We start from the raw sequence: 15,391 nt of genomic DNA, 5'->3' as shown, positions 1-15,391 counted from the left end.
CCCAGGAGCAGCAGGACGGCCCCGCGGCCCCGTCCGGTCCCGCCGCCTCCCCGCAACACGCCGTCGCACCCAGCGCCGTGCCCTCCGGCAGCTCCTCCGGTCCCGACGCACAGGAGCGCCCCGGCACGTCCAGCGGGGCCCTCGGCACAGGTCCTGGCGAGGAGCCGGCTCCCGAGGCAGCCGGTCCCGCCGAGCAGCGCCGCAGCCGCGGCCCCTCCGCTCGCGGCCGAGGCAGGAAGCGCTCGGCTGGGGGGCCCCGGCGCCCCACCAAGAGGAGGGCCGGCAGCGCCCAGCGCGCTCCTCCGCCCTGCAAGAGGCGGCGCCCCCGGCGCCCCTAGCGGGGCTTACGCATTTGCAATAAAAGATTAGAACGCAGAAGCACGCCTTGTTCCCAGTGTCCGTGTTTCGTATCCGCTCGCCCTTCACACACGCGCTACACAGCGCTGTTTTGACGGGGCGGAGCGTCCTCGCGCCTCACTGGCCCAATTCAGCGCCTCTTCGTGCTGCGCGCGTGCGCCGTATGGCGGCAGACGGCCCGCCTCGCGCAGAGCAGCGGTACGGCGCATGCGCGAAAGCGGCTCTCACGCACTCCTCGGGCTGTCTTTGGCGGTGCCGGTGCCGTTGTGGCGGTGCTCAGCGCGGCGTTGGGAGTTCTAGCCGAGCCTGCCCGACCGGAAGCCGCTGGTTGGGCGGCGCTGCTACTCGTCAGGCACCTCATCTTGCCTTTTCCGTCTGTGTGTCCCTCAAGAGCCGGACGCGAAGCGCGGGGCCGTTTGTGCCGCTTGCCTCTCGTCTCGTTCGTACCTTCGCTCAGGCTTTTCTCTGGGCAGCCCGGCGGGGCCTGGCGCCGGCGGGCCGTTGCGTGACCTCGGCCGTCTGCAGCCGGCGCGGGGCCTGGCGGGGCGCTGGGCCGCCGCGGCGGAGCGGAGCGGTGCCGGGCTGGGCGGAGCGGGGCTGGGAGTCGGATTTATGCGCTGCGAGAGGGTTTGGGACGGGCGGCTGGAGCGGCGGGCGGCGCCGGCTGGAGCAGCATGGTGAGCGTGGCGGTGGGTCGCGGCGCAGGGGGCAGGGTGGGACTTTGTGTGAGCTGGGAATTACCTGCAAACTTCTGCCGAACGCTTCGGTTGGTTTTAACGCTCCTTCTTTTTCGGTGTCCCGGGGTTCGACGGGGCTGTGTGTGTGTGGGGCGGCATGCTGGAATCCTAGGTTTATGGAAGAATCGGGCTGCTTTTTGTGACTGAGTGCGGGCGTTGCACGTGGGATAATACACGGGAAATTAGCTTCGATGGATAGCAGCAAGAGAGCAAAGCCTGGTTGGCGTAGTTAGTGTAGTGATACAGGCAGCATGGGTGTCTGTAGATTGAATTGTAGAGGTGTGAGTGCATCGCTGCTATATAAAGTCGGGGTGGGCCCTGTGTTTGGCCTTAACTACAGTATGAAATACCTGAGTTATCTGAGTGGAGTGGGTCTCCTTTCAAGGTACCTATTCCACATATGGTTGGGCACCACATATGATTCGTGGTATAAATATATATTCTGTATGTTCCATTAGTACTTATGGCTATAAAAGTCAGTACATCAATTTAGCTATGGACAGCATTTGTCCAAGTGCCACAGAACTTGCTTGGCATCTTATCTCCACTTTGAAGTTGTGCTTTGGGTGAAATCAGATACTTAAGTCTTGTAACACTGGAATATTTTACAAGCTGATTCTAATTATCTGTTCTTTTATTATGTACATCTTGGAACGTGAAAGGAACTGTGCTGTTTTCTTCCCCACTGTGCCTCTTCTTCCTTCTCTACCCTTTAAGGGTAGAATATTGATTCTAAAATTCCTGTAATATTCCTCCTATTTGTAGGATACTGTTGTACCACTACTCCACTTTGAGCTATTTTGGGAAGTTGTAAACAATTGCTTGGTTTTCTTTTCAATATGACCCTTAATTGAATACCATTAGAATCATAGAATTGCTCAGGTTGGAAAAGACCTCAAAGATCATCATGTCCAACCACAACCAAACCAAACTACTGTAATTCTAACAACACTAAATCATGTCCCTGAGCACCACATCCAGATGGTTTTTAAGCACATCCAAGGATGGTGACTCTCCCTGGAGAGCCTATTCCAGTGCTTACCAAACCTTTCTGTAAAAAGGGTTCTCTTGATATCCAACTTAGACCTCCCCTGGCACAACTTGATGCCATTTTCCCTCATCCTGTCACCAGTGAGAAGAGACCAACCCCACTTTGGCTGCGCTCACCTTTCAGGTATTTGAAGAGAGCAGTAAGATTTTCCCTCAGCCTCCTCTTCCCCAGACAAAACAGCCCAGTTCCTTTGGTTTCTCCTTGCAAGGCATGTTCTTCGAGCCCTTTTTCCCCTTCTTTGGGCCTCCTCCAGCACCTCAGTGACCTTTACTGGGGTGCCCAAAACTGAGCACAGTTCTCGGCCTCACCAGTGCGGAGTACAGGGGCAGGATGACTTCCTTCGTCCTGCTCACCCCATCATTCCTGACACAAGCCAGGATGCCATTGGTGTTTTGGCCTCCTGGTCACACTGCTGACTCGTACTTAGCCAACTGCCCATCAGTCCACCAAGGTCCCTTTCCATCGGGCAGCTTTCCAGCTACAAGCTGGATTTAACTCCACTGACCACAACTCTTTGGGCCTGCCATCCAGGTGGTGTTTCATCCAGCAGAGCGTATGCCCATCCAAACCGTGGGCAGCCAGCTTCTCCACGAGAATGTTGTGGGGGGCAGTGTCAAAGGCTTTACTGAAGTCCAGGTAGACCACATTGACAGCCTTACCTTCATCCACTAAGCGGGTCACCTTTTCATAGGGTGAAATCTGGTTTGTCAGACAGGATCTACCATTCGTAAACCCATGTTGACTTGGCCTGATCCCCTGGTTGACCTTTAGTAGATCCGTGATGGCTCTTTAAATTATCTACTTCATAATCTTCCCTGGCAATGATGTGAGACTGATAGGTTTGTAGCTACCAGGATCATCTTTCTGGCCCTTTTTGAAGTTGGGCGTCATTTGCCAGTCTCCAGTTTGCTGGGAAATTCCAGTTAGCCAGGACTGTCAAGGATCATGGAGAGTGGCTTGGCAGCCACATCCACCAGCTCCCTCAGCACTCTACGCTGCAATCCATTAAATGTTTCCTATAAGCTTGAGAAATCATTTCCACTTGAGCAAGTAATAGTTGCTGGCTATATTGACAAATGTTATGGAATCACAAGAAAGATGCAAGTCACTTGAAAATATAGTCTTTGGTAGTCTGTCTGTAGGCTGTGTGAAAGCTGCATTCTCCAGTTCTGACTCAGTGGCAGAATGAAATATACAACGGTTTCATTTTTATCAGTAGGCTCACAAACAGTTGTCGCAACAACTGGCTGGCTGTACAACTCTTAGCTGTGGCTATCAGGGCTGATCTTTCTACCTGTAATGCTCATTATGTTCACAATTCTGTGCAAGCATTTTAATTCTGCCATAGCGTTTAGGCTGTACTGCAGAGACATTAGATGTTTTCCACTTGTTCTTGGAATGATTCTTGCAATGGCAAAGCCTTCTATAAAATTAGTTAATGGTTGTGAGGGTGAGAGCTTCCACAGTTTGTGTCAATTAGGTGAATATAGTTATGGTAGATTTTAAAAATCTTTTAACATAATCTTCTGCCTTCTTTTCCTTCATTGTAGATCAATTCTCTGAACTGGTTTTGCCTGTAATTTAATACTACATTGAATATGTACTGATTTTCTGCTCAAGGCACGTTCTCTATTGATTACTTCAGTAGTAATGATAATTCTGCAACTTCAAAAGTGGTTTGGTTCCAGTCATGAGACTTCTACAACAGTAGTTTGATTTTCCTAATGATCCTTAATTCTGTAATTGTGGTGTTTAGGGAGCACTCTTGTTTCTTGTTTCATGGAGGATAAATGATGTTGGCTGACAAGACTGTAGTTTGATTTTTAAACAATGCTCGTTGATTCAAAGGGAGTCATACAGCTTCTGACTCCTATCCACCAGTTTATGACCCTCCTTTGAACACGAGGAAAGCACTGGCCAAGGCAGAAGTGGCACATGGAGGTGAGCAGTTGCTGGTTCTGAATTCCTTCTGTATTCTCTGTGCCACTTGATGCATCATTTGTTCTGTAAAACAAACATGTTTTTACAAGAATTGTTGCTTCAGAAATAAGTAGCTGGCATTGTAATTCTGAACATGAAGCTGTGTTCTCCTATGTGTTCTCTCAAGCATGTCGTCGGTTGGCTGGTGTACTATGCCAAGTAATCCTAGTGTATGCAACTGCTGGCTTCAAATCATGGCCTTCATCCTGCAACTGGGGGGAGAAAGGAGTGAGAGTATGGGAGTAGTGGTGGCTGTTATAAATATTGTTACAGACTAAGTAGTTTTGAAACCCTGAATAAACCTAGGTTTTGAATATTAGTACTGCGTATCTGTGTGATATGGCAAGGGAAAAAACTTGATGTGGTACAGTCAGAGCGGGAGAATAACCTTGGGCAAGGTCAAAATGTGAGGTCTGAAGAGTTATCTTTGATAAAACAATTAACTTTGATTATTCTTGCTTTGCATGTTCTGTAAATATAAAAATATACTCTAGGAAGAAGTACTTTTAACAATGTTCATATTTTCTGTTAATATTATGAGGTAGCTATGTTTGTGTTGTAAGTGCACATTCTTTTGTAGATAAGAGTATGGAAGCTTTATCATACTTATTCTTACTTTTTGTTTTCTTTTTTATCAGTAGCACTGTCTCTAACTACGTAGTGCTAGAGGTATGGGCTGTGAAGGCCGAAATCTAGGTTGCACTTTGTTCAAACTTACCGTACTGCCTTTTGGGCCTTTCATTTTTCTAGATTTTAAGAGCGTGTCTGTCTTATTCTTTAATGTAACTGCAAACACTTCCATTGTAGTCTGCTTAGGAATTCTTTATTATGTTTTATTCAAAGCTTTCTTATAAAATATGTTCTCTATAGCACAAACAGAAATAATGATGCCATAAGTACTTCAAGGTCCTGGAATTGAGCGATCAAGATATTGAAAGACCTCTGACCAAAGATCTTCCTCTGAAATGAAAACACAAGTCTGCAACTTATTAGGCATTATAGTCACTGTCTGGTTGTTCTGTCTTGCTTGAGGCATTGACCATGGGGTTACTAGCCAGCCCCTGTTTTGAAGAGAAAGTGATTTATAGTCTTCTTACCTTGAGGCTGAGGGATTTTCAGCTGTATACAGGTTGAAAGAAGTGTCTGATCTGTAAGGTACTGACTTCTGTCTCTAGCGTTTGTTTAGTCTGTCGCTTCCCCAGCACAGAAGCAGCTTCTCCGTCTTCAGACAGAACATCCTGCATTCCAGTTTGTGCTCATTGTTTCTTGCAAAAGATTGTGTCTTGTAAAAGAGTTTCGTCCTTTAATGTCTTCCCCTTTAAACAAGCTATATTCTATTAAGTTGGGATAGATTTTTAAATTCTGAACCATGTCTGCTAATTAAGAGTATGTCAAGTAAAGCAGAAGATATTGGTTGGAACCAGTACCTAATCTGCCTTTGTATTCATTCTTGAAATGAGTATCAAAACTAATACTAGTGGTAATGGGAGGAGTTAAAAGTGTGTGGGAGCTTTGATTTAGGTAGAACCTGAATTGGAACAATCCCTCAGTTTTGTGGTTTTCTGTGGGGAAAAGCAATTCTGTGATTAAAGATAGGTTGCGATGATATATATTTTTTCCAGAGTGTATTAATATACATGTAAATAAGTTGTGCGTAAGTATATACAGCAAAATGTGTTTTCCACATAGTATGTTATTAGAGGAAATATCACAATCTGTGCTATTACTGGCTCCTTGCAAAAATTTATTGCAGTAATCCCTGTTCTTGCTGAAGGGAAGCTTCAGAAATCAGTTCTTTTGAGGTGTATCAAAGAATTGATGGTGGCTATTTAAGGGAGCAGTTGAAATTTCAATAAGGGAGAAGTGTTTGTGCAAGACCACTGGAGAGACTTTGATCACAGAATGGTTTTGGTTGGAAGGGACCTTAAAGTCCACCCAGTTCCAATCCCCTGCTGTGGGCAAGGCTGCTCTCTCCCAGCTCAGGCTGCCTAGGGCCCCGTCCAACCTGAGCACATCCAGGGGTGGGTTACCCACAGCTTCTCTAGGCAGCTGTGCCAGGTCCTCACTGCCCTTTGAAGAAAAAAAAAAATCCCTTAATATTGAGTGTAAATCTCTCCTTTTTTAGTTTAAAATCAACCCCCCTTATCCTTGTGGTATCAGATAGAGTAAAAATTTGTTCTTCCTTCTATTTGTAAGCTCCAGGCCTGAACAGCTGAAGAAAACCCAAATGCGTTATTTCATGTAAAAATGTAACAAAATGTTACAAGTACTTAATTGATAATTGATAAATGTAACAAGTATCTCAATTGATAATTGAAACCTCATTATGAGAAGTCTGGTAACATTCATTTCCAGTGATTACAAATGGAAGGTAGTTTATGCTATCTTGATATTTTTAAATCATGTTTCATTAAGGATGGTATTGGGCATCATCCATTGTGTTGATTGGACTGTGATTTTTTTGTGAAAGCAGAATTGATGGCACAATTTCTGATATATTTGAACAACAGAAAAAAAGTTGTTGAAGGAGAGAAAAGATAATACAATACATAAGTTACACTGATTATTGTGCACCTTCCCTTCACCATCTATGCCATTCGTGCAGTAAGGAGCAAATGCTCTGTATTAACTGGAGGCTTAAATTTCAAGAGATGGATGTTGTAAATGATGAACTCTGGTGGATTTGGAGGGTGTCAGGTGTTAAATCACGTAGAAGAGAAAGAGACCACGAACAGCACGACTGTGGTGAGTGATTTAATTGTACAGAGAAGTATCTTGTGGAGTGCCATATCAACATGTGGCATCCCAACTTATTGAGCTAAGGCACTCTGTTGGAAGCTGGCAGGGTGCTGATGCTGCTGGCCTTGTGATGCCTTTTTCTTTTGGTAAAGGATGTGGTGGGTTATTGCAGGTTCCAGGGGATTTCCTGAACACTGATTTTGCATGAGTTTTTTACCTTCTAGATTAAAAAATAAAAAAATATATTATCCCTGTTACGTGAAGGTGTTTTTAAAATACAGGAACAAAAACCAAAAAGTTACTTCAGCAGATTTTAAAAGCACGTACTGACTTGTTAACTTATTCCTCTACAGGGTGTGATAGGTGTACAGTTGGTGGTTACCATGGTAATGGCTAGTGTCATACAGAAGATCATACCTCACTATTCTCTTGCTCGTTGGCTTCTCTGTAGCGGCAGGTAAGATACGAAACTGTTGATACATGGGGTGTGAATGTGGTAAAGCAACTACGCATTGCAGTAGAAACATTACTAGTTTGGTTTGTCTTGAAAAGTAATTGATCTACTTGCTGTTCTTGAACTTTACTCAGCATAGTGACGCCTGACTTGCAGGTTCAAAGTATTTAGGTGTAAAAGAATAGACTTGTTGCTGTTAGTTGTGTTAATGCTAGCTGTTTTCCAGCTCTTACCTTACCAAAGGTACAAGCTGTGTAATTTAATATTGAAAAGCTAAAGTAAATTCTGTTGAGAATCAAAGGACTACTTTCTCAGTATTTATTACAATTGTACTGATTAGCCTTGCATAAACAGAGTGCTTAGGTATTTATTAAAAATTGTGTTTTTGAGAACTTCATAGGACAGGATTACTATAAATTTCAATATAGACTTCATAATGATAGCTTAAACAGGTATAAAATGTTGCAAGAGAAGCATTCCCTGTGTGACAGTATCCATTATGAATAAAAATGGCAGGTTTTGAAGATGATTAAGTATCTTAAATATTAAAAGAAACAGATGCTTCGTTTTTTCTACTGGGAAGAAAAAAACTTTGAATGATTAGGAGATATTATGATGTCTTTTGGAGTTGTTAAACTTTGGAGAACACTACAGCTCTGCTCCTTGATTTCTAAAGGAGTTTCCTTAAATGGTAGTGTATTCCAAAATAGTCTTACCTAATCTTATATAGTTTTCCACTGCTTTTTTTCTCCTCAATATCTTGGCATGCCTTTTTTTTTTTTTTTCCATTGTTTTTCCCTTTTCAATTTCCAAATGATTGCCAACAAAAAATGTCACTAATGTGGCACTTAAAACACAAATAAATGTGTGTTAAGTATCACAGTAACAGTGGTGAGGTGGAATGGAAAACAGTAATCAGTGTGCAGATGATGCAAATGGGAATCATACTCTTAGCTGTTTTGAGAAGTTTCATTGTTGACCACACTTGCAGGGTATTGACAACCTCTTTTTTTTTTTTTCTCTAAAAAGAATATTATACTGTAAGTGAGCTCTAGAAAACTTTCAATGAGTATGAAACTTTGTATCTTCCTCGTTTATAGTGTTCCTCTCAGAGTGTTGTATTGGTTATATTTCAAATGATATAGTCTACTTTCTATATTGCATTTAAAACATTTGTCTCAATGTCCATTTCAGAACTTTTTTTTTTTTTTTTAAGGATTGTTCAATATTATGCCTGTGTCCTTCATTCTAATGCCATTTTCAGTCTCTGCATTCACATTCTAAGGCAAATGTTGTGCCAGTGAAAGATTTGCTGTTCAAATACGTTTTTGGCCACCCTTTCTTGTTTTTAATCTTTGTACGCATACAGATAAGTACGTGAAGCAGAATTTCTGCGCTAGTGCTTTGGAATTATGCTCCCACTGAGGTCAGTGGGTGTCTCATTGCCTTTCATGTTAGTAACCTTGAAAATCTCATTGTTGCTTTTCAGCATACTATTCATAAGGTAACTATTCTAGTGTGTTGTAATTTCAGTCATTATGAATAACATTCTGAATGCTATAGTTTTGTAAAGAGCTGTGAATACTTCTGTGTTTCAGAAATAAAATCGTCAGGAGCTTTACTGAAACAAGAATCTGAATTTTAATGTCAGAAAGAAAACTTTTTTTTTGTAGTTTATCTGATGAGCATATATAAACCTATTTTCCTAAGCATCGTCCATTTGCAAAGTGTTTTCTTAGATGGACTTCCATAAGCAGGGTGGTGGAGTGTGAAGTTCACACAGTGAAGTCCAGCTTTCCAAAGAAAAGTTACTAGATCTCCATCCTTTCCTGTCAATAAATTATTTTCAACTAGATTGTAATCACCAAAGCCGATTTAAGTTATTTGGCCTGAATGTTTTTCTTTGGAAGAGTTGGGAGACTTTGCTAAAGAAGTAATCTGAAATATCTTCAGGAGGTAGTCCTTGCTAAAGAGGAGAGAAGGTAAACATTTTATGAGGAAAATGCAGAACCTTCAAGTGGCCAGCTGGTTTCAAGATGTCGATATGTGTCCATTAAAATGGAATATAAACATCTCAGAATTTAAAATAGTTGTTAGAATAGACAGACAGACAGAAGTTGTTTTTTCATTTGTAGGGTGGATGGTTATCTTTAACTGCTGAAACACAATTTACTTACATTTGAAAGGGAATACAAACCTTTTCAGGACTTGATCAGAATATGAACATTTGTTATTTTTTGAAGACAGTGAATTGGCAGCTGAAGTATCTACCCAGGCCTTTGCATTTTTTGTTAGTAAGTCTGCTCTACCAAAATGTTGCTTTTCTCAGCCTCTTTTGTCCTATTTCCAAGCCACTTCAGGAGAAAAGTGATGCTCTGTTCTACAGTCATTAAAGGCAATCATTCAAATTAACTGGGGCATGTTTGTACAGGTCTTCAGAGTAAACTCTATCAAAGCTACAGAGTAATCAGTTGTCTCAGTTTTAAACTCACTAAAGAAAATGCAAACGTTTTTTTTCCCAACCTCTAACTTAATGAAAATGTATTCACTTTTTTTTGTTTTTGAGATTTTTAAATTGAAGACCTGTAAGCTTTATTAAATTAAAAAAAAAAACAACAACAACACCCTTTTGTATACTATTACTTCTGTTACTTGTAATTTTGAATTACTTGCAATGCTTTTTGTAGTGTAATGAAGGCCAAGTTGTGGTTTAAGTATTCTTGTTTTGTGTTAGCATACTAAATTTACTAACTTGAGTAATAATAGTAGTTATGGATACCATTGCTCTCTCTTCATTATTACGTTGTATTAAACTATATCATAAATTAGTGCCCTTCTCAAAAAAGAAATATTTTCTCAAGAAAAATACTCGTACATTAAGACTGATAAATTTTCCAAGTATGTTTCTGTGCATAGTTGGACTTTGCCTTAACATTTTAGCAGAAGAATCAGAGTGACAGCCATCCAAAATCTGAAGGACACCTCACCTTTGCTATACACAAGATTGTGCTTGAGCTACTAAGGTTGTTGCTTAGAAGTTTGAATAAAGTTACTGAGACTGAGCCATCTTTTTTTTTCCCACTTTAGAATTTCCTTGCCACCACTTGCCTTTTAAATAAATGAATAAATAGATGGTGCATTTATGTGTGAAAGTGGAAAATTGTACAGTTTACATATAAATTAGTGAATTTTGTTTTTTTGAATAACTCTTGTGTGAAATCCATAACAGAGATAGTAGAATATGCAAATATTTTTGTAGACAGCAGGTACATATTTTAACGTTTACCTATCTGTGCTTTTGTAAGCTGCTGTCCTTTTCCTAATAAGTGTTGAAGGTATCACAAGGGTGATGTTGCTTAGGGTGGAAATACAGATATTACAATTTTGACTGTTTAAGAAAAAAGTTGGGTAATAGTTGTCTGCTTTGAAAAGTGAAGGATTTGTTGTGAAGGGGTAGCATGTGCTTCTAATGGTATCTGATAAGTAACTTGTGCTGAAGAGAAGTGAAGGTCAGTTGTTGTTTTTCAGTCCAAGCAGGGTATTTTTTTAGATGTTGCAAATGACTGCTATTTTAGTGTATATATAGATCTGTGTTTATACATAGTTATGTTTTGGTTGTTGTTGTTGTTTTTAAATCATTCTACATTGCTAGTGCTGATGAGGTTTTATTTGCGATTTTCTTTTCCTTTAGTTTACGATGGTATCAACATCCTACTGAAGAAGAACTACGGATTCTGGCGGGGAAACAAAGAGGGAAAAGCAAGAAAGATAGGTAAGTATTTGTTTTAAGCTTCTTTCTCCTACACTTTTTTTTTTCTTTTTTTTTTGGTATGATTTGTATGACAGCTTTGGTCAGTTTCTGTCTTCTGTGATTATAAAACTGCTTGTTGCATATGACTGCAATACATGTATCGTCACAGCTCTGTACTGAACTGTGTTCTTTTGTTTTACTAGAGAATTTCCAAATTGTGCAGCAGTGAATGATTCCCAGTTCTTAAAAGTTGTTTGTGAAATTGCTAATTAGGTTACAGAGGTTTTTTTAATCAATATACCCGTGTCATGGAGCCTGAGGAAAGCAAATCTTCTGTAGGGTTGAAGGTCCTCATATTTAGGCAAGATTTGAATGTACTTGATATGGGATTGTTGTTCTGGATCATTACCCGTTTACACAGCTGTGATAAAAGTAAATGTGCTCCTAGAATTTATTGAGTTACTTCCAGTGGAAGTATTAGTCCCCTTGCACGAAGCACTGGTGTAGAATTTTGTTGTGATTATTGTGAAAAGTTCTGGTCATTCATGTTCAAGAAGAATAAATTCAGACTTGCATAGGTGAACAGAAGGGCTACTAGCATCAGGCAGGAAACAGCATGTCTTACAAGAACCATCTGGAACAGCTTGACTTGTTTAACCTAGCAGAAAGAAAATGGGGAACGATGAGATAGATGTTCATCAGCTTCAGCTGGAAACAAGATTCTCACATACAATCATGAAGGTCTCCAACAGACTTTCCAGAAGTAGAACTGCCCAAGAGCCAAGAGTGATGATGAGGTGGTGGAGCTTGTTGTGGTAATTGAAAGATAAATAAATTTTAAAAATCAGAATTGGCTGGGCTTAAAATAAACAGCAAAATGCACTCTTTCTTGTTGATTTCCCTTAGTCCTTTTCCTTTAACTCTGATATGAAATACTGGTATACAATTCCTAACGCCTGTTTTAATCCATGTATAGTCTATTCTTTATGTTTTTTTTTTTTTTTTTTCTGGAGTTTTTAAGTTACTCAGGAAACTTATTTGTTGTGTTTTGGATAAAGACTTGTTCCCTTAACGTAAGTATCTTTCATTTTCTTTCATATGTCACATTCTTTCATAGTGTGACATATTTGTCACAATACTCTTAAATTCAGACATTAATTATCTAACAACGTTCTTGTTTTCCTTCAACTTGTTAAAAGATCTGTGAATAGCATTACATTTTATGCGTTCATCTAATCGGTAATATATGTAAAATAATTGGTATGACAGAACTAAATGTTTAAGTCCATAAATAGGAGCCTTATACAAAATAATTTTACTTTGCTAATGTCGTTTCTTAGTGTTGCCAATCTTCTGCTTTCCAAAGCGCTTTCACTTTCACATATGATCAATTGCATACTCACTACTGAGTAGCAACATGGCATGTTAATTTGTACTGATATCTAAGCTTTAACTTTTCAAACTTTGGAAAATGTACTGTGAAAAGTAGCAGGAAACTGTATCTGAAGACACATAAATACAAATCACTTTTCAACTATTAAAATGCTACATTTAATGCTTCAAATGTGATGCAGTGTTTTGTGTCTGTGCAAATTTTGTTGGTGTCACTCAATTATCAGATTGATATAATACATTAATACGTAACCAAGAAAATAGTTATAAAAGGCAGTTATTTGTAGTAAGGTGTTACTGGCAAGTCCTCATTTAGATGTAGACACATTTTTGAGAGTTGCTTTAGATTTTTGTCCTCATTTTTCAATTTGTCCATTAAAATTCTTGTGCTTTGAGTGATAGTAAGAACTAGTATCACATGAAAAAATAATGCTTACTGACTCTTTCTGGTTGTATTCTCAGCTTACATGTGAATTAAGAGGACTTTACTCTTTCATAGTTGAATAAACTTCCTTTTAATGCTCATGTACAAGTAACTCTTCTTTCTTTGGAAAATCCACCTTTCCTTCACTGATTTCAGAGGTGCTGTTTTGAAATCTGGCAAAGTACACTGTTCTATTGTAGTCCTCTAGGGGGTTATGAGCTTGTAGTATGGCTTATTTTCACAGAATCACAGAATTGTAGGGGCTGGAAGGGACCTCCGCATATCGAGTCCAACCCTCCTTCAAAGCAGACACCCTACAGGACACTGCACAGGTTGGCACCAACGTGGGCTTAAATGTCTTCCGAGAAGGAGAGTCCACAACCTCTGTGGGCAGCCTGTTCCAGTGCTCTGTCACTCTCACTGTGAAGGTCCTTCGCATATTGGTGCAGAACTTTCTATGCTCCAGTTTACGGTCATTTCCTTTTGTCCCCACAGACCTCTGAAAAGAGGTTGGCTGTATCTCTTTGACTCCCATGCTTATGATATTTATAAACATTAATCAGATCCCCTCTGAGTCTTCTTTTCTCAAGGCTTAACAGACCAAGTTCACTCAGCCTTTCCTCATAAGGGAGATGCTCCAGGACCTTTATCATCTTTATGGCCCTCCGCTGCACTCTCTGTAGGAAATCCTTGTCATTTTTCTACAGGGGAGCCCAGAACAACATACAGCCTCCAGGTGAGGCTGACCAGAGCAGAGTACAGGGGGGAGGATCACCTCCCCTGACCTGGTGGCCATACTCCTTTTAATGCACCCCAGGAAAAGATTTTGAAGTTAATGGTGTTGATATAGTTTCCAAGCTCCAGGAGGAAAAAAAAAAAAGTGCTTTTGTTGCTCTAAGTAGCCCTTCTGGTCTTTATCTCTTTGGAAACATGCAACACATTGTTCAAAACTGTTATTTGTAACCAGAAATTTGAGAAGCATAAAAAAGCTTCAAATTATATTTTACTTTTTTGTTTATACTGTATTTGGAAGATAACTCAGTGGAACTAGAAAGGGGGAATGATGATAGCTAAAAGTAAGGCTTCCATGCAAAGACACAGGTATGTATGGAGTGGGCACAGTGTGTGGGTACAAAGTAGCAAAGTATGTTGTACAAGAAGATGCTGAATGAAGTTAAGTAGGGTAGTTATCAGGGTTTTTTTAATGTGGGACAAACATTGTGAAATTAGCTGCGCGGGTCAACAAATTTCAGAGTGTTTCAGAAAGGGATTGAATAAATTAATGTCGAAAAGAAAAAAAGATATTTCAGAAGATGTAATACCTGGCTTAGATTATCCCCAGATTGCTTAATGCTAGAAGCCAAGAAGGATTTAGCAATGTGACAATCAGCCTGTCTTAGTCTTTCCCTTCATATAAGAAACTTTCCACCTATGCACACATGATAGGAGCAAGTTAATCTCTCTGCAGCTCTTCTTAAAGCCTCTGTGTATCTGTTGTGCCCTGCAGGAATGGCTAAAATCAGGAACCTGCCCTGTCTCAACATCAGAGTATGCATAGTTTTGTCTATTTCCTCCCAAAGAGCATGATGTATTTATTTCTTTTCAAGGCCTACTATATCTCTAGGATTGCTATTAATACAGTGATAATTGTTTTTACTTTTTAAAAATTTTTTTTTATTTTTATTTTTAACTTATTTTTATTTTTTTTACTTTTTACTATACAAGCAGGATATGAATTGAAATAGGTCAAAGCCATTTTTGTAGCCATCCTTTTAAATTAGAAAACTGCCTTACAGTTTTTTTATTGATGGCTGATAGGATACATCTCTCAAGGATCTAGGTTAATCTAGCTTAGGCAACAAACTTAAAAGCGTAATGCTATTTTGGGAAATCTGTTTTTTTTTGGGGGGGGAGGAGGGGGAATGGGTTTGGAACCTTGTCTAGACTTCATTTGGAAAGCATCACTTCAGCTTCAATTTTCTTCAGGGTATTTGTTTGGCAGGACAGATGTATTCTTCTCTATAGTGGTACTCATACCTGTTGATGCTGGGGTTACTTATTATATCATTACAGATTCCTGTCTGTCTAACAGTGGGATGGTGCAAACAGTACCCACCAGCTCCTGTCTTAATGCATGACTTTGATACAGCATGGAAGCTACTTAGACCAATGTGCATAACCAGCACAGTGTATTAGAACATTACAAGATAAACCCAGTAGTTATTGGCATGCCTTGTTGTTTAACTCTTTATGAATTATTGCTTTTAGCAAACTAGAGAGAAGTGTTTGCAGTTAAGGGAATAGCAGTCTGAATTCTTAAATTTGAAATGGTTTTATACATACAAAGAAAATGTTTATTTTATTAATCTACGTATGTATTTTCTGTTACAGAAAATATAATGGTCACATTGAAAACAAGCCTTTAACCATTCCAAAAGATATTGATCTTCATCTGGAAACGAAGTCTGTGACTGAAAGGGACACTATTGGTAAGAATAAGGGTGCT

The 15,391-nt window shown here is 40.1% G+C and overlaps 1 protein-coding gene across 3 annotated transcripts in view; it reads left to right on the top strand.

Annotated features, from left to right (window-relative positions):
* Window positions 1-959: 959 nt before the first annotated feature.
* The window catches only part of TMEM161B (transmembrane protein 161B), a 32,918-nt gene continuing 18,486 nt past the window's right edge, over window positions 960-15,391 (top strand). The window contains exons 1-5 of one of the 3 annotated variants that reach the window (XM_042822844.1): window positions 960-1,034; window positions 7,218-7,321; window positions 11,010-11,090; window positions 11,735-11,866; window positions 15,277-15,374. In XM_042822844.1, the coding sequence (XP_042678778.1) occupies window positions 1,032-1,034; window positions 7,218-7,321; window positions 11,010-11,090; window positions 11,735-11,866; window positions 15,277-15,374 (418 nt within the window). In that variant the 5' untranslated portion in view covers window positions 960-1,031. Of the gene's footprint in view, window positions 1,035-7,217; window positions 7,322-11,009; window positions 11,091-11,731; window positions 11,867-15,276; window positions 15,375-15,391 lie in introns of all 3 variants that reach the window. The other 2 variants (XM_042822842.1, XM_042822845.1) reach the window with 2 other exon arrangements.

The sequence above is a fragment of the Centrocercus urophasianus genome, unplaced genomic scaffold (genome assembly GCF_019232065.1).
Source record: "Centrocercus urophasianus isolate 14NV4802_14NV808 unplaced genomic scaffold, USGS_Curo_1.0 seq_21, whole genome shotgun sequence".
NCBI classification, from domain to species: domain Eukaryota; kingdom Metazoa; phylum Chordata; class Aves; order Galliformes; family Phasianidae; genus Centrocercus; species Centrocercus urophasianus.
Note: the sequence above shows the minus strand (reverse complement) of the source record. Positions and strands in the feature narration are given on the sequence as shown.